Below are 23,861 nucleotides of genomic sequence, written 5' to 3' on the forward strand. Positions count from 1 at the left end.
TTACTTGTAAAACTTATAAACCACGGTGTCGTGACGGGTGTAATACAGATGTTTAGACAGCAAAAGCTTCCTGCGATTAGTTTTTGATAATCGTACTTTCTTCCAATTTTTTAAGTGCGTGGCAAAATAAAAACGTATATACGTATAATGTAAATATGAATATCAACCCATAAATGGTTCGGATAAGATGACGCGAAAGAAACTGGCTAAAGCTGTAATACATGTTGTATTAAACGTTTACTTGTAAGGTATAAGCAGTGTATCGCCTGTCTAAGGACGCCACGTGTATTTTCTACTGCTAACCGGACGCTGTTATGTACGTACGCGTGTTAGCCATCGCAATTTCCGGTAAGATGACGTCAGACATGAGATCAACTCGGGGCCGCAGCTCCCTTGGGTCACGTGGTTTCACAGCCTTGAGTTTCTTTAACACTTCGCATGTTCCCTTGAAGGAAAAATATACAACGGATTAAAATAAGGCAGCGCAAGAGTGATGATGATGATGATGCTGATTATGATGGTGGTGATGGTGTTGGTTTTGGTGATGATGATGATGATGATGATGATGATGAGGAGGAGGAGGAGGAGGAGGAGGAGGAGGAGGACGATGATGATGATGATGATGATGATGATGATGATGATGATGATGATGATGATATGATGATGTTGATGATGATGATGATGATGATGATGATGATGATGATGATGATGATGATGATGATGATGATGATGATGATGATGATGACGAATACGAATTTGTTTGTATACTGTTGAATGACGACTGATGCGATTTATAATGAATTTTTTAAAGATTAAGTTGCCATATACATGTATACTAACAGTCATAATAAAGTAGATCCATTCACTATGCCGGTCATTGTCGGTAATTAGACTGCCACGTCTGAAAACAGAAAACACCATAGTTAAACTGAACGCCTATATAGATGCATGACGCAAAGCACTGGCGGCTTTCATTACAAATTATATTAATTAGTTGACTCTGATAGTATGGAAATTGAATACACCAATACAAGAATAATTAAAAATTGAGAAGTTATCACGAGAGAGTTCAGGCTCAGTATTAAGGAATAGAAAATGATACACACGCCACACTAGAACATCTGATACACACGCCACACTAGAACATCTGATACACACGCCACACTAGAACATCTGATACACACGCCACACTAGAACATCTAAAATGAGCCTCGCTCAGGGAAAAGAAGGCTTAATGCATATTTGTCAACTGTCGTCAAAGGGACGACACTTTCCGCTTTTATGGTATTTTTCGTTTACAGAAAATCTCTTTCTCTGGCGGAAATCCAGATTATATGTTGGATCGAAACTTGACGAAAGAGCACAAATCCCCGTTTTCTCAGTGCGAGGTGTAATTTAAAATATATATGAACCGTGCTCTGTGAAAAGGGGTTTAATTCATATGTGTCAAGTGTCGTCCCAGATTTGCCTGTGCAGTTCGCAAAGGCTTATCAGGGACGGCACTTTCCGCTAAACTGGATTTTAGCTTAGAAGAGACTTTCTTGCAACGAAAACTATCATAAAAGCGGAAAGTGTCGTTCCTGATTAGCATGTGCGTTCTGCTCAGGCTGTTCACAGAGAACGGCTCATATAATTATCGCCAGTCGGTGGTTCGGCCAATACAGAGCTGCTCACTTGAAGTAATGGGTAAGACAGGGTGAATACAGAGCTGCTCACTTGAAGTAATGGGTAAGACAGGCCCCAGCCTCGAGCTTCAGTACATCAAGTGGCCACGTCGACATGAACGGGATTTTTCTGCAAATAGACATAGGTCATCATCATCATCATCATCATCATCATCATCAGCATCATCATCATCATAATCAACATCACCACCACCACCATCATCATCATCATCATCATCATCATCATCATCATCATCATCATCATCATCAGCATCATCATCATCATCATCATCATAATCAACATCACCACCACCATCATCATCAGCATCATCATCATCACCATTATCATCATCATCATCATCATCATCATCATCATCATCATCATCATCATCATCATCATCATCATCATCATCATCATCATCATAATCAACATCACCACCACCATCATCATCATCATCATCACCACCATCATCATCATCATCATCATCATCATCATCATCATCACCATCATCATCATCATCATCATTATTATTATTATCATTATCGTTTGGTTATAAACTGTCTTTAATTAGTACTCATTAAAAGTCCAAAATAGTGGACCTATATACAAAGATAAAGTCAAAACTAAATGTGAAAGGAATAAAGCCAATGTGTAAATAACGATAAAATCAAGACTTATTCTGAAAGGCACAAAGCCAACGAGGTGCGACCCACTTGATGAACTGGATATGATCCGGCTCCTCGTCTGGATTGTCGGCCTTCATGAAGATGCGTACGAAATCCTCTTTGCCAATCACGAGCAGCTCCATGGGCGTCGCGCTCTCCACCGTCGCCGTGCGCAGCGTGTCGAACAGCAGGCCGATCTCCTGCGGGCATGGGAAAGATTGGCATAATGCATGGACGCAAAGTGTCGTCCCAGATTAGCCTTTGCAGTCAGCACAGGCTAATCAGGAACGACACTTTCCGCCTAAACTGTCCACAGCGGCCTTGCGCAGAGTGTTGAACAGCAGTCCGATCTCCTGCGGGCATGAGGGGCGCGGCATGTGTGTGTGTGTGTGTGGTATGTATTGAGATAAAGGTAAAAGGCCAATCAGGGACGACACTTTCCGCCTTGATTTGATTTTTGATGAACAAGCATACTATACAAGGGCATATTGTCGTTCCTGTTTAGCATATGTGGAATAAACAGGCTCATCTGGGACGACACTAAACACAAAAGCAAAAAGCCCAATTTTCACAGAACGAAGCTTGTATGTTATGACAATTAGATTGTGCGTATGATAGGGAAAACGCGCGGCGCATGTAACCGGATAACATTGTATGTTCTATCAGTAAAACATGCGTTAAACAGCTCACTATTTCCAACAGTGATTATGCGGATTTCATCTAATGCAGGAAAATCACGTGATGGACGTGGTGAAGATAACCCGCAACGTGTCTTTCAAAAATGTATTTATAGACAATTTTAAACATCGAAAATCGCGAGGTCATATGCGTGATAACAAAATGGGTATTTTTTTTATAGACATTACTTATCTCCGCATATGGAAAAGTATAGAAAAATTCTTAAAATTGTAAAATACCATCATTAAATGTGCACACAAAAAGTGGAGACAAACTACGTAGTAAAAGTGAAACCATTATTGAGTATAGTCACTCATATCAATTCAATGAGATGATAACATTTTCCAATGCCAAAATCAGATGGAGACAAAAAATGGGTAAGACGAACGCTCGATAGCTATGCAAACATAACAGTAGAACGAATTAAAGCAAAAGAAAACGTGAAAGCAAAATAAAGGGAATTCGTTGATGAAGATGAAAATGTTATAAATGGAAGTTCTGGAAGTTTAATGGACAATCTAACACTCCTGAACTCAAAAGCAAACTAAGTAATGATTTCAATGTAATGTCGCACACAAATCAGGCAACATAAAAAACGCCAACGTATAAAACACAGATAGAAGAATACCATAAAACATAATTCACGCAGTTTTGAGTGAACTACAACAACGTTTGCAAAATGCACTCTTAATAGGAGCCGGGTTCTGGGAAAACTAGGCTAAATGCACATGCATTCCGAACAGGCTAACAAGGGACGACATTTTTCATCCAAACTTGATTTTCGTTTAGAAGATACTTCTTTTAAACGAAAATATCAATTACAGCAAACAGTGTCGAACATGATTTGCATATGCGGACTGAACATGCTAATCTGGGACGACACTGCGCACATGCATTAAGCCCTGTTTTCCAAGAACGCGACTCATATGTTGACTTATTTACCCCTTCCTCCCAGGAGAACTGCGTTGAGAACAAAAACTACTTAACAACGTACATACATACATGCGTACATAATTATATGTAGACCTTGAAAATACTGCGATATGTCAGTTATAATAGAAGTACACATATTATGTGTGTGGAACTAGTATCTGACAAATAATGTAGCCTAATGAGTATACTGGGACGTTACGACTTGAACGTTATTTTACACAAAGCATGTGTTAATATATACGTGTTTATATCTTCGCAGATCATCGACGAAAACACAAACTAAAGTTGGTTAGACCGTTTGTGGAAGCTCGCCGATGTGTTCGATTACATGTATACGTAAAACGTTACATACATTCCAACAATGACGGTAAACGCCTTTTTATTCAAAAATAATTCAACGTGCTATAAACGTAATAAAACACGTAAAGTGTCGTTATGATCTGCCCTGTGCAGTCGACCTATATCATCCAGTATGCAAAGTGCCGTCCTAAACCACCAGTCAAAGTCCGCATAGGCTGATAAAGGGCACAATCCTTATAGGCTGATTAAGAAAAAAGTCCACACACGCTGTTAAAGGACACAGTCAGCAAAAACTCATTAAAGACGCACTCCGCACATACTGATAAAGGACACAGTCTGCAAATGCTTATAAAGGACGAAGTCTGCACTGGCTGATAAAGGACGACACTTTACGCACGCGAATTACGCCCTATCTTTAACGCGCGCGATGATTTCCCCACACCCTGCTTACCCCGAAGCTGTGTCCCCTTGTGAGTCTAGCCGCTACCTGGACATTGAGCTCGCCGGTCACTGGGTCCTGAATCATCTTCTTCACGAACGCTGCAAACATAGCAGTCTTGAGATGGTTATATGAGCCCCATTCTGGGAAACCTGGGCTAAGTGCATGTGCTTAAAGTGTCGTGACAGATTAGCCTGTGCAGTAAGCACAGGCTAATCAGGTACAACTCTTTCCACCTAAAGTGGATTTTCGTTTAAAAGGGGCTCATTTTAAACGAAAAAAATATAAAACGCGGAAAGAATCGTTTCTGATAAGCCTTTACGAACTGCACCGGCTAATCTGGGACAACACTTTACGCACATGCATTCAGTCAAGTTTTCACAGAAACGATTATATCGTACACCAATACTTACTAAGTATTTATATTTATGAATACCGGAGAAAGAAAGCACACATTAGTTGTGCCAAGTTTATCTAAGGCTACAACAAACTGATCAGATGTTCGTCGGATCTGCCGTACCAAACATTTGTAAAATGAAAACAAACACGGACATGGGTTAGGGTCATCTGAGACATGAAGGAACTAATCAACTGCAATCATTGTTGAACTCGGCATTTTCGAATTCGACCAAATTTGATGAAGAGACGCTCGACTGACAACGAATGACGCTCGACTGACAACGAATGACGCTCGACTGACAACGAATGACGCTCGACTGACAACGAATGACGCTCGACTGACAACGAATGACGGACAAACGGAGATTACAACTTACAATGAGCACGTTGTGCAAACGTGAGCTTAAAAAACTTTTTTTATTGCATCTGCATGATAAATTTCCCCTGTAACCGATTTAAGAAGAATGGTAATAGTTAGATATACTATATTTGTTTGCTAAGATAGTAGATTTCGACATGGACTGTTCATGTTTCGTTATTAAGATCATTGTACAAAATCGCTTCATCTTTGAACGCATATGGCAGAAAAAGTAAACAGCTATTCACACGATTTAATACTGCAGTAGTCTTCACTCACCTCTTATCATATCGAAAATGTTATATAAATATTTGTATTTTTACTTCTCTCGCTCACTTCGAGTTAAGAGGCCAAAGTCCGTCGAACAACTGATCATTTAAAGCACACCTCAGTACAAGAATGATCCTCATTTAAAGCACACCTCAGTACAAGAATGATCCTCATTTAAAGCATACCTCAGTACAAGAATGATCCTCATTTAAAGCACACCTCAGTACAAGAATGATCCTCATTTAAAGCACACCTCAGTACAAGAATGATCCTCATTTAAAGCACACCTCAGTACAAGAATGATCCTCATTCTGAGAAAACTGGGCTTAACGCCTTAGAGAAAAGTGTCTTCCCAGATTAGCCTGTGTTGTCCGCACAGGCTTGTTAGGGACGACAATTTCCGCCCAAAACCTTATTGCGGAATGTATTGACCCTGTCTGGACTGCACAGACTAGTCCGGGCCGACACTTAACGCACATGCACTAAAACCGGTTTTCCCAAAACGCGTCTGATAATACAGAAGCTATGAGTCGTGTTCTGAGAAACCTGGTCATAATGCATGTGCCTAAAATGTCGTCACCGATTAGCCTGTGCAGTCCACACAGGCTTATTAGGAACGACACTTTACGCCTAAATTGAATTTTTGTTAAGAAGCGACTTCATTTTAACGAAAAATGCGGAAAGTGTCGTCCCTAGGACGACACTTTACGCACATGCATTATGCCCAGTTTTATCAGAACACGACTCATATGTCGATGAAAGCCAACAGTACAGACCTGTGCCTGATATAATAAAATAGAAGGACTCCGCGTGATGACCTTGTCGCACTATCAGCTTCTTCGCATCGATCCTGTTGGGATATAAAAGCATAAAATAACTATATCGAAAAAAATTCCTTTTCGTGGACTTTGTATAACTTACGAGGGATAATCAACCGGTCCATGAAATTAATTCATAACTTGTGTATGAATTACTTAATCATGAAGTAACTCTTAATTATGAAGTAACTCTTAATTATGAAGTAACTCGTAACTATGAATATGAGGCTGTAGAGTGGTATTAATTAAAAAAGTTCTGAAGAAAAAGTACTTTAATATTGCTCTATGCAAATGAGCCGCGCTCTGTGAAAAGGGGGTTTAATGCTTGTGCGTAAACTGTCGTCCCATTTAAGCATGTGCAGTCCGCACAGACTAATCAGGGACGCCGAAACTTGATTTTTGTTAAAAAGAGACTTTTTTTAAACGAAAAATATCATAAAAGTGGAAAGTGTCGTCCACGAGAAGCCTGTGCGGACTGCACAGGCTAATCTGGGACGACACTTTACGCACATGCATTAAACCCCTTTTTCACAGAGCACGACCCAAATGCATATGTACGTACGTCTGATACCAGGCCACCTTGCAGAGTTTCTCCTGGGTCTGCAGGGGATACTCGGTCAGTGACCTCAGCGACTGCAGGCCATTCATCACCTGCCAACAACAGCACATTATTTCATTGCTCATTAAATTCACATGTGTAAAAAATAAATAAATACGTCATTTGAATAAGTAAGCTTTGCAGAAATATATTATTAATAGCAATTGATGAACGTAACAAAAAAATAATGTTACGCGTATCATTAAGTTATATGTTGTTTTAAGCAATCCCTAACCATACACTATTCAGATTGGCGGGAGGAGACAGTCGCTAGTGTCAAATATACTGATAACTCATAATTTGAGACAGACGCACATCAAGCTGTAAACAATCCCCAAATACGACGGTCAAGAGGTTAGAAGAATACATGATAAAATGAGCCTCGTTCTGAGAAAACTGGGCTTAACGTATGTTCTAAAATTGTGATCCTAGATTAGCCTGTGTAATCCGCGCAGGTTTATCAGGGACGACACTTTCCGCTTGATGGATTTTTTCGTTGCAAAAAGTCTCTTCTAAACGAAAATCCCGTCATGTGGAAAGTGTTGTCCCAGATTAGTTTGTGCGAAATGAACAGGCCTTATATGGGATGACAGTTCACGCACATGCATTAAGTCCTTTTTTCACAGAGCAAGGCTTTAAATATTTCGTTATTTTATACAAACCAAGTCCCGTTACCTGTTTGATCATGTGGGGGGGGGGGTTAACGTTACCTGTTTGATCATCATGTGGGGGGGTCACGTTACCTGTTTGATCATGTGGGGGGTTAACGTTACCTGTTTGATCATCATGTGGGGGGTCACGTTACCTGTTTGATCATGTGGGGGGGGGGGTTCACGTTACCTGTTTGAGCATGTGGGGGGTTCACGTTTTCTGTTTGATCATGTGGGGGGCTCACGTTACCTGTCTGATCATGCGGGGGGTTCACGTTACCTGTTTGATCATCATGTGGGGGGGTCACGTTACCTGTTTGATCATGTGGGGGGGGGGGGGTCACGTTACCTGTTTAAGCATGTGGGGGGTTCACGTTTCCTGTTTGATCATGTGGGGGGCTCACGTTACCTGTTTGATCATGTGGAGGGTTCACGTTACCTGATTGATCATGTGGGGGGTTCACGTCACCTGTTTGATCATGTGGGGGTTTACGTTACCTGTTTGATCATGTGGGGGGGGGGTTCAAGTCACCTGTTTGATCATGTGGGGGGTTCACGTTACCTGTTTGATCATGTTGGGGTCAACGTTACCTGTTTGATCATGTGGGGGGTTCAAGTTACCTGTTTGATCATGTGGGGGTTCACGTTACCTTTTTGAACATGTGGGGGGTTCACGTTACCTGTTTTATCATGTGGGGGGGGGTCCAGTTACCTGTTTGATCATGTGGGGGTTCACGTTACCTGTTTGATTATGTGAGGGGTTCACGTTACCTGGTTGATCATGTGGGGGTTTACGTTACCTGTTTGATCATGTGGGGGGTTCAAGTTACCTGTCTGATCATGTGGGGGGTTCACGTTACCTGTTTGATCATGTTGGGGTTAACGTTACCTGTTTGATCATGTGGGGGGTTCAAGTTACCTGTTTGATCATGTGGGGGTTCACGTTACCTGTTTGAACATGTGGGGGGTTCACGTTACCTGTTTTAACATGTGGGGGGTCAAGTTATCTGTTTGATCATGTGGGGGTTCACGTTACCTGTTTGATTATGTGAGGGGTTCACGTTACCTGTTTGATCATATGAGGGGTTCACGTTTCCTGTTTGATCATGTGGGGGTTCACGTTACCTGTTTGGTCATGTGGGGGTTCACGTTACTTGTTTGATCATGTGGGGGGGTCACATTACCTTTCTGATCATGTAAGGGGTTCACGTTACCTGTTTGATCATGTGGGGGGTTCACGTTACCTGTTTGATCATGTGGGGGTTCTCGTTACCTGTTTGATCATGTGGTGGTTTACGTTACCTGTTTGCTCATATGGGGGTTCACGTTACCTGTTTGATCATGTGGGGGTTCACGTTACCTGTTTGATCATGTGGGGGTTCACGTTACCTGTTTGATCATGTGGGGGTTCACGTTACCTGTTTGATCACGTAGGGGTTCACGTTACCTGTTTAAGCATGTGGGGGGTTCACGTTACCTGTTTGATCACGTGGGGGTTCACGTTACCTGTTTGAGCATGTGGGGTTTACGTTACCTGTTTGATCATGTGGGGGGTTCAAGTTACCTGTTTGATCATGTGGGGGTTCACGTTACCTTTTTGAACATGTGGGGGGTTCACGTTACCTGTTTTATCATGTGGGGGGGGGGTCAAGTTACCTGTTTGATCATGTGGGGGTTCACGTTACCTGTTTGATTATGTGAGGGGTTCACGTTACCTGGTTGATCATGTGGAGGTTTACGTTACCTGTTTGATCATGTGGGGGGTTCAAGTTACCTGTCTGATCATGTGGGGGGTTCACGTTACCTGTTTGATCATGTTGGGGTTAACGTTACCTGTTTGATCATGTGGGGGGTTCAAGTTACCTGTTTGATCATGTGGGGGTTCACGTTACCTGTTTGAACATGTGGGGGGTTCACGTTACCTGTTTTAACATGTGGGGGGGGGGGTCAAGTTATCTGTTTGATCATGTGGGGGTTCACGTTACCTGTTTGATTATGTGAGGGGTTCACGTTACCTGTTTGATCATATGAGGGGTTCACGTTTCCTGTTTGATCATGTGGGGGTTCACGTTACCTGTTTGGTCATGTGGGGGTTCACGTTACTTGTTTGATCATGTGGGGGGGTCACATTACCTTTCTGATCATGTAAGGGGTTCACGTTACCTGTTTGATCATGTGGGGGGTTCACGTTACCTGTTTGATCATGTGGGGGTTCTCGTTACCTGTTTGATCATGTGGTGGTTTACGTTACCTGTTTGCTCATATGGGGGTTCACGTTACCTGTTTGATCATGTGGGGGTTCACGTTACCTGTTTGATCATGTGGGGGTTCACGTTACCTGTTTGATCATGTGGGGGTTCACGTTACCTGTTTGATCACGTAGGGGTTCACGTTACCTGTTTAAGCATGTGGGGGGTTCACGTTACCTGTTTGATCACGTGGGGGTTCACGTTACCTGTTTGAGCATGTGGGGTTTACGTTACCTGTTTGATCATGTGGGGGTTCACGTTACCTGTTTGATCATGCGGGGGGTTCACGTTACCTGTTTGATCATGTGGGGGGTTTACGTTACCTGTTTGATCATGTGGGGGGTTCACGTTACCTGTTTGATCATGTGGGGGGTTCTCGTTACCTGTTTGATCATGTGGGGGGTTCTCGATTGCCAGCGCGTCGTCAGAATCTTCCTGTGTTCAGAGCTCAGGGTAATCTTAAAACAGAAAGCACGTGTGCACGGAGTGATTAAAATGTTTGATTGCTCTCGTTGATATTGCTGGTGTTGCTGGTATTGTTGCTGGTGGTGTTGGCATTGTTCTTGATGGAGATGGGATGTTTCTGCTGCTGGTGCGTTTTATTTGCAATTACATAATTTTAAGCTCTTCGTATTTACTGGCAGGGTAGCAACAGCGCACCTTTTAACCCTGTCGTCCATTAGGTTCCGGTATGGTTCACGAAAGCAAATCAGGATGTTTCGGGTTTTCTCGGAGACGATCTGGAACCATCATATATCTGATTTTATCGATTGGCAACCTTCTAACACCTTCTGGAAACTTCGGTTTCTCTTCGGATTCGGAAAACTTCAGCATCCAAACTATAAAAGTTGTCGAATGCGTCACCGAATGTTTTATTTGTCACAGAAGCAGAATGTTCGGCATACTTTCGGTAATATTTGGAATGGCCTGGAACCCGTCGCACTCGACACGGCATCTTTGGAAATTAAGATATCTGCAAGGCGTGTTCTTCTTTTAACTATCCATTACGGATCCTCAAACATGCGGACTGTCAAAAAAAGCTTCACGGAAGATTTCCGTCTTAGGAATACACTAGGAAGTAACGCCTTTCGTTTTATAAAATATTACGTATCGTGTAGTGATTGATAAAAAGTGACACATCATAACTTCATCTCCAAACATTGCGTAATAATGTAACAAATAGTAGCGTTAACATTCTCGTACAAAGGTTTCCAACAATATTGTAACTGTGTTTGTTCTCATCTTAATGTATGAAGAGACATTGCTCAGAAAAAAACATCTCCGATAATTTGATGTCATTGAGTTTAGTGACCATCGTCTTTACTATATATATATATAAAACAATTCAACGCCGTATAACTTTTTTTTATAAATATTTCTTGTTCATAGTATTATATAACGATACAGTACAAATCACAAAACTTCGCGTTTACACCGGGTCATCGCCACGGAACGCTAAATGCTAAAAAACTATATATATATAGTTTATAGCTTTTGTAAGATAGTCCGTTGTATCTTTTACATACGACGGAAGTTTCACTACGTGAGGTCTGAGATGATAATCCACAAACTCCGAAATGCGTTCAGTTGGGTGGCTATTCGCTGAGACAATTGGACGTCCAGGGTTGCCGGGTTTGTGTATTTTTGGTAAAAGATAAAATCGGCCAGCTCTTGGGTTGGTGACTGAGAGATAGTCGAAGTTTTTTTCGCTGATTTCTCCAGAGTGTAACATTTCTTTGAGTTTTGTAACTACTTTTGCCTGAAATTCCTGGGTTGGATCAGAGTCTAAACGTCTGTAAAATCTGGCATCGCCGAGTTGTCGGTCGGCTTCAGATATATACTGTTCTTTGTCCATAACGACAACCGCGGACCCTTTGTCTGCTGGTTTTATAATAATGTCATGATTGTTTTTCAATGACCGCAGTGCTTGCCGTTCATGTTTAGTGAGGTTGCTTTTCATGTTTGTATTTGTTTGGGCTTCTGAAATGTCCGATTCGACATTATGAATAAATGTTTCGAGCGATACAGATTGTTTTGGGGGTTCCCATTTGCTTTTTAGTTTGAATTTGGGGTACATTTCATTATTGTTTGTGAGTTCACAATCCTCAGATGTGGTGGTTGTTTGCCTTTCCTGACTAGGACTGCGCCTATCCTGAAGGCTACTGCGTCTTTCGTCAAGGCTACCCATTTCATAAAGGATTTGGGTTTCTGTTTGTGAATCTGAATTTTCTCTTTCGATAGGAACAGAGCTGTTATCATAAAGTGGTTCTGCTTTTGAAAAGTGGGACTTGAGTCTAAGTTGTCTACTAAAAGATTTGCTATCTTCAATCAGGCTTCCTCTGTCAATGTGGTGTGGTTTCGGACAAAAGTTGAGACCCTTTGAAAGTAATTTTTGTTCGTGTTCTGTAAGGTCTGTGCTTGAAAGATTTACGACAATATTGGGCTGACTGTTAGGTCGAGTATTGGGTTGACGACGTTCAAATCGGCGAATTCTAGGTTTCTTGGTTTTAGAGACATTAGTAAACTTCACATTAGTCAAATGGGAAACACTATTAAGATCAGAAAGTTTCTTTGATTTTATCTGTGAGTACGATTCAGAAGTAGACACCATATGTTTCTGAACCTCAGAGAGCAAGTCTTCAAACTCAACAGGATCTAACGAGTGGTGCATGTCGGATTTAATGGCATTCTCTTCCCGTTGTAGAACATTTGTTCGATGTTGGTAATGATGCGCCCATCAAATACATTCAAAGCCACATCTGGTGCCATTTCATCCATTAAAGGTAAACACAACTGCAAAACTGCAAATGCCGTATACCTGATGACGTGCAGTATATGTAACAAGCAATATGTTGGCGAAACAAAAATGGCATTGAACATACGCATGAATCTGCATAGGTCCGACTGGAAAACTCGCAAATTCAATAGGTCTCCCGTTGCCGCACATTTCAGCGAATCGGGCCACTCGTTTGACAATATCATTCTGAATTGTATAGAAGCAAATACACAGTGGTCCGACGAGCAACGCAAGTCGCGGGAGACATATTGGATAAGGCGACTGAACACCCTTGCTCCATATGGAATAAACAAAAATGACACATAATGGAGTCTTCAAAACACATACATCATATTTAAGAGGTTTGTGTTTTGGCAGATGTCAAATGTTTTCTGCGTGATTCATTGCTAAAATGAGTCTGAAGCCAGTCTATTGTAAACCACTACGAACATTCAATTAGCCTGTAACAATACGGACACGGCTCTAGGCGAATGCACGTTTTTATCGGTGAGTTACGATCAATCAATTTTGAATTATCTATTTTTAAAACTTTCCGCTGTCATGTCCAATATTGCATGTACAACCATATCTGTGTTGACAAGCCCCTGATGAAGACGAAAAGTCGAAAGCGCTAGGGCATATGTATAAAATATGTAATTAGCACTGTTTGAACAGCATATTTCTCCAATCTATATATATATATATATATATATATATATATATATATATATATATATATATATATATATATATATATATATATATATATATATATATATATATTAACTATTGCGCTTCAAAACTCAACTTTATCATCTGATTTTTAATGATATTACTATTAATGCACTCTTTCGTTTTCAAACACATTCGCATTCTCGCATTCCCGATCGACAACGTACCTCCCTATTTGCCTTGAAGAACTTCTTGTCGAACGAGAGCCCGAACTCATTCATGGTGGTCGCGATGGCCTTCTCCTCAACGTCGTTGGCAATGTCCACGAACGATTTCAGCTCCTTCTCGAAGTCGTATCGCTTGCTAAAGATACAGAGCGTTGTGATTTCTCTTAACATGTATGAGCCGTGCTCTGTGAAAAGGGATTTAATGCATATGCGTATAGTGTCGTCCCAGATTAGCCGGTGCAATCCGCACAGGCTAATCAGGGACGACACTTTCCGCCTAAACTGGATTTTTGCTAAGAAGAGACTTTCTTGAAACGAAAAATATCATAAAAGCGGAAAGTGTTGTTCCTGATTAGCCTGTGCGTACTGCACATGCATTGTGATTTCTTTAACCCATTTATGCCTAGTGGACTCTTCCATCTTTCTAAGTTGGATCAATTTATTTCCAAAATTAGGGATGTCTAGCATATTTATTTCTATATTTAGAACAATTCTTACAGAAATTCCTTTAAGCAAACAGCGTAGACCCAGATGAGACGCCGCATCATGCGGCGTCTCATCTGGGTCTACGCTGTTTGCAATGTCCTTTTTTCAGGACGCTAGGCATGAATGGGTTAAACATGTATGAGCCGCGTTCTGATACAACCGGGCTTAATGCCTCAGTGCAGAGTCGTTCCAGATTAGCCTGTGCATTCCATAGAGTCTAATCAGGGACGACACTTTCCGCTTTTATGGATTTTTTTTTTCGTTTAAGGGTTGTCTTTTCCAAACAAGGAAATGCATTTTCGGCGGAAAGTGTCGTCAATACTCACAGGCTAATCTTGAAAGACACTTCACGTACATAAATAAAGCTCCCCCGGAATTAGGCCCCTATTATGAGTTTTGGAGCTTAACGAAAGGCGGATATCAAACCACGGTAATATAAGGTTATTGGTTAAAAAATACATAATGACTCACTGCGTGAACTGAAAATATAACAATGTGTGAGGGTACGAGTTCAAAATAGAAAGTAAGCGCGAACAATCGAACGGACACACCTAGTCGCGTATTATAGAATAATTTTGTAACGTTTAAAGGGGCCTTTTCACAGATTTTGGCATATTTTGAAGTTTGTCATTAAATGCTTTATATTGATAAAAAGAGCTCCAGTAAAAAAGCAAGAACAAAATTTTAAAAAGAACCCTCAACGGGGCTTGAACCCCTAACCATTGTAGTCCTAGAATAAAAGTATACCACTTAGACCACTCGGTCATCCGTGCTCTTACATGAAAGATATATTTTATACTTAATATACGCAATCCTCTTAGTTTCACAAAATATAACGACATCAATAGAACTCTCCAAATTATTCAATCGTTTCGCGTTGCAACGCCTTATATTTTTCAGGTTTTTAAATCGTCAAAGTATGCATATAATGGCTATTTTAGAGCATGGTAAATGTTCAGCATTACTGTTTTCTAACAAATATCATAACTTAAACGAAAATGTGCGAATCTGAAACAACTTTTTATTTTTATTTTTTTGTCAATTTACCAAAACTTGAAAAGGCCCCTTTATTAAATTAGAGTGAAAAGGCCCCTTTATTTACATAGTCTCACGATGTATACTTCGTATCTAACAAAAAACAATGTAATACCCGTTCTATCAAGAGACATTTTTAATGCGCATTACACTGTACATGACACTTTTAATGATGTCTAGTTGTAACTTTGGTATGCTCTTACAATGTACACTTAAGTTGATTTTTTTTCGCACGACGGCAAAGGGGCATGGCGCAGTACATTGAAAAAGGCATTTTAACGCGCAGTTAAGGCAAAAAAGGGCAAAACGTTCCGTGAAAACCTGGGAGGAACATTAATTCGTTTCAGTGGCAGTTGTGGGAAAGACATAAAAATAAATATATAAATAAATAAATATTTGAATTACTTCAAAGTTTAGTATTCTAGTAGAATTAACACTTTGGTATGCTTGCAATTTCAGCGTCTGTCTTTACGTTGATATGCAAGCACCATCAATATTATATATGACAGCTTCTCTTGAACATTATTGGATTGTTCAAATAATTCTTAAGCAAATATTGGAGTATTCAATCGCTTGAAATATTAATTATATTCCACACTTTGAGTTATGAATTGGGACTGTAGATCGAGCGAAAGATCGATGTTGAAACATTAGACCTAGGAAATTGAGGGAACGCAAATGATTAGGTAAACATTAGAAACGAAGACTTTTGGAATGTATATTGTTTTCATTGAAGTTTTGAAGTTTTGTAAAATTATATAGTGCACGTATTCTATGTACATTCGACAAATATAACATATAATTGAGCCGTTACCTGGGGGAAAACGCTGGCTTAATGCTTGGGCGTAAAGCATCGTTCAAGATAAGTCTTTACAGTCCACATAGGCTAATCAGGGACGGCACTTTCGGCTAAGCTGGATTATCGTTAAAAAGAGACTGCCTTTAAACGAAAAATTCCATAAAAACGGAAAGTGTCGTCCTTGATTGGCCTGTGCGAACTGCACTGTCTAATCTGAAACGATACTTCATAGAAAAAATACATCATTTGAACGAAAAATTCCATTTATGCGTAAAACGTCATCCCTGACTAGCATGTGCGGACTGCACATGCTAATTTGGGATGGCACTTAACGGAAATACATTAAACCCTGTTCTCCCAGAGCGAGATTAAATGTGTCCTTAGATCTGTGATAAGAAATTTGGGCATACTGCATGTGCTAAAATTGTCGTTCCAAATTAGCCTGTGTCATCCGCACAGGCTAATCAGGGAAGACACTTTCCGCTTTTATGACAATTTTCGTTTAAATGAGGTTTCTTTTTAGCAAAAATCCAATTTAGGCAGAAAGTGTCGTCCCTGATTAGCCTGTGCGGACTGCACAGGCTAATATCGGACGACATTTGACGGAAATGCATTAAGCCCTGTTTTCCCAGAGCGAGACTAAATGTGTCCTTAGATCTGTGATAAGAAAGGGTCAATTCGAATAAAATAACAGTTTTCACGATGTAATAAATGAACTGACGCAGCATAACAACAATTACAACCTCAACGATTTGTAAACACAGTTACTTATTTTGATTTGTTTTTATTCACATGCGCTTTATTTTAGGAACATAACTATAAATATATATTTTGCGAGGTAAATATAACGACGAAATGAACGCTTTAGTTTAGGAACATATTGACTATAACTATATTTTTTTGCGAGGTAAATATAACGACGAAATGTATATTTATTAAAATACAAGTATATCTAATAAGGTGTGCCCCTGGTCTACTAAGTCCCTTTATGTAAAGAAGGTGTTAGAATAGTGTCATTTTAGCGATCTTTGGTCTATATAACTGTTCCTAATAGTGGTTAAATTAGAAACTTACGTCATGATCATCGTTATCCATTGGGTGACAATGACGACGATTCGGGCATATTTCCGAAAGAATTGTAGCGCCTGAAAAGACAAAAGCATGATTCTCGAAACAAAAGTACATACCGTTCATGAATTATCGAAGAATTTTCAAGAATTTTTTTTGAGTTTTCAACAATATAAGTATGTGTTTAATTGTTTAAAGACCCACGGTTTCTCGTTAGGGACTCGATGCGAGCAATTCAAGTCAGCTTTTGTGTGCCGCACTTGCTATACCGGTATTCTTATACAATAGTGCATTGGGGGTGGGGGTGGGGGTGGGCTAGGCAGAGAAATTAAAGGACTATTGGCATATGTTTACCATTTTCACAAGTTGTTTATTGAGCATACTGAGCATGGATAGTCTTGATGTTTAAATAGAGAATGGAGAATAATGAATGAACTCATTTTATACATGACACTTACCATCCCTGTTTGATCGAATCGCGACGGTGCGTAGTACGGAACATCCTCCTCTAGCGTAGCCGCCGCCTTGTGCCCCGCCTCGGTACGGTTCCCATTCAGTAATTTCCGAAACTTTCCGTTAATCTTCTCCACGTTCGTTTTCAGCAAGGAGAGCCGCTCCCGGCGGTCGGCGGGCAAGTTCATTTCTTCCTCTATGCGCACCCGGCTCTTCGACACCGCCAATAGCCGATCTACGTCACTGAGCGTTATTTCCGGGAACACTTCCGAGTCTGTTGTCTCATGTAGCAAGCGATCGTAGTTTGAAATGACCGACATGTCAATGCTCTGTCGCAGTCTCCTTTGTCGTCTGGTAAAAGGCTCCTGGGACTCGCTAGACGGCGCAGCCATCGACGCATTCTCTATAATGTCGTTCCCTATATCCTTGATATATTTTGAAGTTTTTATTTTCTCCAAGGCCAGAATTTTAGAATGCAAACGATCTTTCACGGAGGCTTCCCTAAGTTCCGGTAGTTCGTTCAAGAACTTCCCCTGCAAGACTGCAATCTTGAGCTGCTTCTTTCGCCATTTTCTTTCGTGGATGGCTTTTAAATTGTAATTACTGAACATATCCGGGTCTGTATAATGACCAAAATCCGATAAATCGAGACTGTGTCGTACCTCTCGCTGCTTCAGGCGCTCAATAACCTGAGCGTTGTATTGCGTCTTCATTTTCTCGACGACTCTGCGGGACTTCATCAATAGCCGCGCGGTCCGTTGAAAATCGTTGACGCCGAACGACTTTTTCGGCTGCTCATCGGCAGTGTCGCTCTGGTCGTCGCCGCTCTGATGCTCGTTCCAAATTTGAGCTACGTTTTTTACTCTGCCCCATTGCTTTTTGTGTCCTGGTGACGGTTGGTGTATCTTAGACGTCTGTCGAATGATCTGGCCATCCAGGGTAGGAATGTAGTCGACGTTGGAGACTCGTCGAGCCGGAACCACCTGTTCGCCCAGCGGGCTCGACTCTACTTGCAAAGCCATACCGGGGCCTGCACATTCAACGAATCAGAACGTCAGGACTCTGAAATAAGAATGAAAGGTCCGCGTGATATATTTCTAACCGAATATCATTACACGAAATAGTAAGACAGCCATATCAAAATCAATACTCCAAATACGTAGTTTCCATTAGTGTCTTATAGATTTTAGTTTCTAAAATTTCAAAGTAATTTTCTTTAATGTATTGATCTGTTGTAGTTATCCGAATCTTAAGTTTCCTATATCAAAGTTTTCTATTGTATTAATTTGTCTGCATTTAGGCATAATTGAGTCGCATCACGCGAACATGGGTCTTAGGCCATATGCCATATGCCGGCGTAGCTCAAGACCACATGTGTCATTGGGTCTAGAGCAACGCCCACCGAAATAAAGTCATGCGAGGTTTCGTGGTACCATACTTGGGAAGGGCAGCTCACGTACAACACTGCGCGGATGAATATGACATAAGACCCATTTTTGTATGACGCGGATCACCGTCTATAGTTTTCTTTTCGATATCTTCTACATCCATTGTTGTCAGCATTGATAAGCTTGCCACGTCGGTATTTTACAAAAACACGTCTGTATTATTTCTTCGGCGAATACGCGGGCAGCCGGAGTAAATTTGACCTAATTTGGCTCAAAATAAAATTTTCCCATGACAAATCACAGGGGCAGAAAAGGTAGTCGAAGATGACCTGTAAATGAACTCCGACTTTGCACACACGCGTTTGTCAAGAATTATATCTAAGCTTAATACACTAATCACATAATCAAATGTGTCTTAAATGTATTATTGCCCATGAACTCTGTTAGCTAAGTACCCGGTATATTACTTTTAAGTAAAACGATTTAGTATAAATATACGTGTTTAATCATGAAAGCGTGTTGTACGGTGAGGTTTATTTTACGGTCGCTTATCCCCAGACATAAGTTGGTTTTGACGTATTAATGCCAATCCGGTAATTTTTTTAATAAGCACTTAGTTACGGATAATCCCGGTGTATATTTAATAAGCTAAAATCTTATGCATGGCATCCCATAAAATCAGAACTAAATGCGAGCGAAGGTTTGATCCAGTGGAGTCCTACTTGCTCATGTGTAAGTCTTAAGACTCGGAATTAAAGAAAGACCTTGGTCTGAAATAAATTACCTAAACTTATACAAGCACAGAGTTAGTAAAAGTCTTAATGACCAAGGTTTGTTTGTTGCGATTTGCATTTTTGTTCCCACGTAACACGCATGATGGCACTCGTCATTCAAACTTGCGGGGTAGACTTCTACTAACGACGCTGCAGTTTACCGTTTGAGTAGCAAGCAGACGTATTGATGTGGCAAACGTTCCTCAACGCAGGCGCGTCAAACTTTACAATGCTTAAAACGTTCAATCGTGGGCTAAAGGGATACCTTTAACAAGTTACAAACTTGCTCTAGAATGTATATTCGTAACCTTTTAACCAGTTTGTTTCTTATGTTGCAATCAACCTTACCGCAATACGCTTTCAGTACATAATCAGTAAACAGAAGTTATTATAGAATTTCGTTTTCGTATCTAGAATGCCAATACCAAAGCAGAGTTGTCGTTCCTTGCTCTCACATACAATCTCTCACAAGATAATCCTACCAGATTTGGTAGGATTTTATTTTATTGGTTAAAGTATTATACTATTAAAAGTAGTATCATTTTCTTTTACATTTTGAAAATAGTGTATAACTTTAGGTTCATAATAAAAAAAATATTTACCTAAATTAAAAACAAGTAAAAATAACAACGGTAAAATTATTGTGTCGCGTGGCTAGGCTGTCATCACATGGTTGGTTATGAGGGCATGGGTTTGATCCATCTATGCTGGTTCCCGTCAAATCTCTGCACGTATGTTTTGTTCAGCATTAGTTTAATAACAAATGTGTATGTCCGTTATGCGTATTCACTCATTCCCGTATACATTTGTGATATTATACATGTATGTTAAATGTTTATACCACATGCGTACTACATTTTCTCTCTGTTTCATTGACCTCAAGATTTATTTTCAAGAACAATATCAATTTAATTCCATGACTATAAATTATATTTCAAATATATATGTATATAAGTGTACTCTGTTTATCATGTCAATGTTTACTGTGTTGATCGCTAAATAAGTGTAAGATATTGTACTATGTATACAAATAACTCTTATGATTTTTGTTAATAATTGTAAACTCGTGTCTTATTATTTGTTCAGCTCTTCATGTACTTGGAAGAAATAAATTTTTATAAGAAGCAGTACAAGATACCGTTATAGACGCCGGTTTGTGCATAGAATATGTGTACACAATTATCTGTATACATGCATTAACAAACTTACAGTTTATGTCTTCTAGGGCGATGACCACATCGAAGACACTGCAATCTTCGCTAAATATTTAATTCAACAAAAGTAGTATTTTATACAACCATGTTTCACCCAGATTAAAATTCGTGTTTACAATGCGTACAGCGGTTTCTAATATTACACACGTTTGTTCGACTTAAGTTCGCTTTTTAATAAAGTCTCTACTGTAAATGCTAACGTAAGCTGAATGTCAATGATTTAGTTGTTGTTCAAAACATTCACCAAAAGCACTAACCACGTTTTGGTAAAAATGTACTTAATGCATGTGCGAAATTTGTCATCCGAGATATGCCTGTGCAGTCCGCAGTGCGATATTTGTCCTAACCCTTAATGCATGTGCGATATTTGTCCTAACCCTTAATGCATGTGCGATATTTGTCATCCTAGATATGCCTGTGCAGTCCGCAGTGCGATATTTGTCCTAACCCTTAATGCATGTGCGATATTTGTCCTAACCCTTAATGCATGTGCGATATTTGTCATCCGAGATATGCCTGTGCAGTCCGCAGTGCGATATTTGTCCTAACCCTTAATGCATGTGCGATATTTGTCCTAACCCTTAATGCATGTGCGATATTTGTCATCCGAGATATGCCTGTGCAGTCCGCAAATAACGCACATGCATTAAGTCCAGTTTGACGGAACGAGGCTCAAATATTTAAGTTACATTACATTTATGTTTTTTTAAGTAAATTAGCACATAACATGTTTTCAATTGTATACAAAATTTTCCGATTTTCAATGTGTTTAAAAGATCGGCAAAACATGCAACCCCGGCATGCAACGAAAACACCTTTATGTACAGATCGGGACAAGAACTCCAATAAAATATAGAGATTTATAATTTGTACATAGCATTCATGATGAAAATATAATTTGATTGCTTAAGAGTATTTAATTTTACTGAATTCTAATATATATTGCAGAATTGACTTGCCTACAATTTGATCGAAATGTACTTCGCATAATTGTACCCATCCTATGACTTATTAAGCGCACGAACGTCGTGTGTTTATATCGTTTCAAACTCTAGTTCTATAAAATTAACAGACATTCAGGATAATATTTGTACATGGATTGGAGCTAAATACACATGCGTTTCTCAATAAAACCAGTATCAATTGCGGTGCTTTAAAAAAAATACATAATAAACAAACGAATATGTTATTAGATACATTATTTATATTATTTAAGTAAAAATGATACAAACCTTTCTAGAACGTCTCAATTATTTTCCTAAATATTCCGAGAAAAAATGCATTCGAACAACACAACTTCCGTCACGTTAAATGTAATCGAAATCTTCCTGCTTTTGGTGTAGTTAGTTATTTTAAGCTTGTTTCGCTAATGTCAGCCACTACCACAGAGCAATCTAGAAGTTTTAACTCTCAACTACGGCGACTTTTTATTGTACAATCTATTTTCAATCGTTTATTAGGATTAACATCAGTTGTAATAACCGCCTGTTTACTGCGTTGTTTTGTATTTGTCCGTTATACCTTTTATAATCCGCTTAGTCCCTAAGTAGCCTTGTTGATTATTGCGGTTGTCTTTTATTAATGACGGTAGACCGGTTGTGTAATGTTATGTTCAATGGCCAGCGATTAACAAAGATTATACAATACAGGCATTTATTCGATGTAAATTAGCTAAACCAGGTCGGTTTCTATCTCAAAGGAATACACAGGCATATTCACTCAGACTATTCAACATTTTCCGTTTGATTAATTTATGAAATAATGTTTGATTTTCAACCCAAAAATTAATGTTGTTCTTCCAAATGATGAATAAATCCGTTAAAATTTTTCGTGTCCGTAAAACGCAAAAGGCCCATATAATAACACTTTGTATACGTTCTGATTACACTGACAGACAAATTAGCTATCATTAAACGTATTCACCTGTCACTGACGGCATTAAAATGAATCCATTTTAATCCACAAATCGCGCTGCGAATTCCCTCCTCGTCGAAAGCCGTAACAAAACTGGCAATTAAGATAACTTAATTCTTAGTCCACATTTGGTCGTCAGCAGCTATATAGAGCTTCCCTCCACAATGTTTCAATGAATAAGTCAAGTGCAAAATCAATCGTGGACAATGCAAGATGACCGGAACACAGCGTTGGATGTAGTGTGATGACTCCCACGTCGCAAGTATCAAGTCCCATGTAAATTGATCTTGATCATAATTGATGGTTGTACCAACTCATTAGCTTGCATGGTAATTAACTTTAGGCACCAAAATAATTCGAAATATCAGTAACACAACCTTCAGCTGAACATTAGAAGCGTCTCTTACACGAGTGTTTATTGTTCAACAACTCGGCAATTGGTACATGCTCTTTTTTCATTTATTATATTTACTAATAATATGAGTCGTGTTCTGAGAAAACTGGGCATAATGCATGCGCGTAAAGTGTCGTCCCAGATTAGCCTGTGCAGTCCGCACAGGCTTATCAGGGACGAAACTTTCCGCCTAAATTATATTTTTGGTAAGAAGAGACTTCATTTAAACGAAAAATGTCATAAAAGCGGAAAGTGTCGTCCCTGATTAGCATGTGTGGATTGCACAGGCTAAACTGGGACCACACTTAACGCACATGCATTATGTCCAGTTTTCTCAGAACACGACTCGTTTATAACTTCATATTTCGAACATGTATACTCGAACCTATTTTGTAAGTAAGGCTGGTTGATTCCAATACTTTCATTACAATTTCAATCCATACATGTAAGATTAAAGGCAGCTTAAATGGGGTGCTTTTTAATAGCTAACAACAAAATGCGACCAATAAAACGCCATGAATGAAAAAAAATAAAAAGAGAAAGAGTCACGCGAGCTTAAACCAAATGTGAGATATATAAATAAAGGAAATCACACCAATTCAAATAGCCATATCGTAGAGAACATCAAAGAATGAAATCT

The 23,861-nt window shown here is 39.7% G+C and overlaps 1 protein-coding gene across 1 annotated transcript in view; it reads right to left on the reverse strand.

Annotated features, from left to right (window-relative positions):
• LOC127879129 (uncharacterized) overlaps window positions 1-23,164 on the reverse strand; it is a 31,199-nt gene extending 8,035 nt beyond the window's left edge. The window contains exons 1-12 of the mRNA XM_052425801.1: window positions 22,146-23,164; window positions 17,544-18,600; window positions 17,092-17,162; window positions 13,698-13,833; window positions 10,406-10,480; window positions 7,088-7,176; window positions 6,484-6,557; window positions 4,693-4,781; window positions 2,379-2,530; window positions 1,717-1,794; window positions 841-901; window positions 325-445 (exon numbers count right to left, since the gene is read on the reverse strand). Of these exons, the coding sequence (XP_052281761.1) occupies window positions 325-445; window positions 841-901; window positions 1,717-1,794; window positions 2,379-2,530; window positions 4,693-4,781; window positions 6,484-6,557; window positions 7,088-7,176; window positions 10,406-10,480; window positions 13,698-13,833; window positions 17,092-17,162; window positions 17,544-18,560 (1,963 nt within the window). The 5' untranslated portion in view covers window positions 18,561-18,600; window positions 22,146-23,164. The remainder of the gene's footprint in view (window positions 1-324; window positions 446-840; window positions 902-1,716; window positions 1,795-2,378; window positions 2,531-4,692; window positions 4,782-6,483; window positions 6,558-7,087; window positions 7,177-10,405; window positions 10,481-13,697; window positions 13,834-17,091; window positions 17,163-17,543; window positions 18,601-22,145) is intronic.
• Window positions 23,165-23,861: the final 697 nt, after the last annotated feature.

Source organism: Dreissena polymorpha, chromosome 4 (genome assembly GCF_020536995.1).
Source record: "Dreissena polymorpha isolate Duluth1 chromosome 4, UMN_Dpol_1.0, whole genome shotgun sequence".
Classification (NCBI taxonomy): Eukaryota; Metazoa; Mollusca; class Bivalvia; order Myida; family Dreissenidae; genus Dreissena; species Dreissena polymorpha.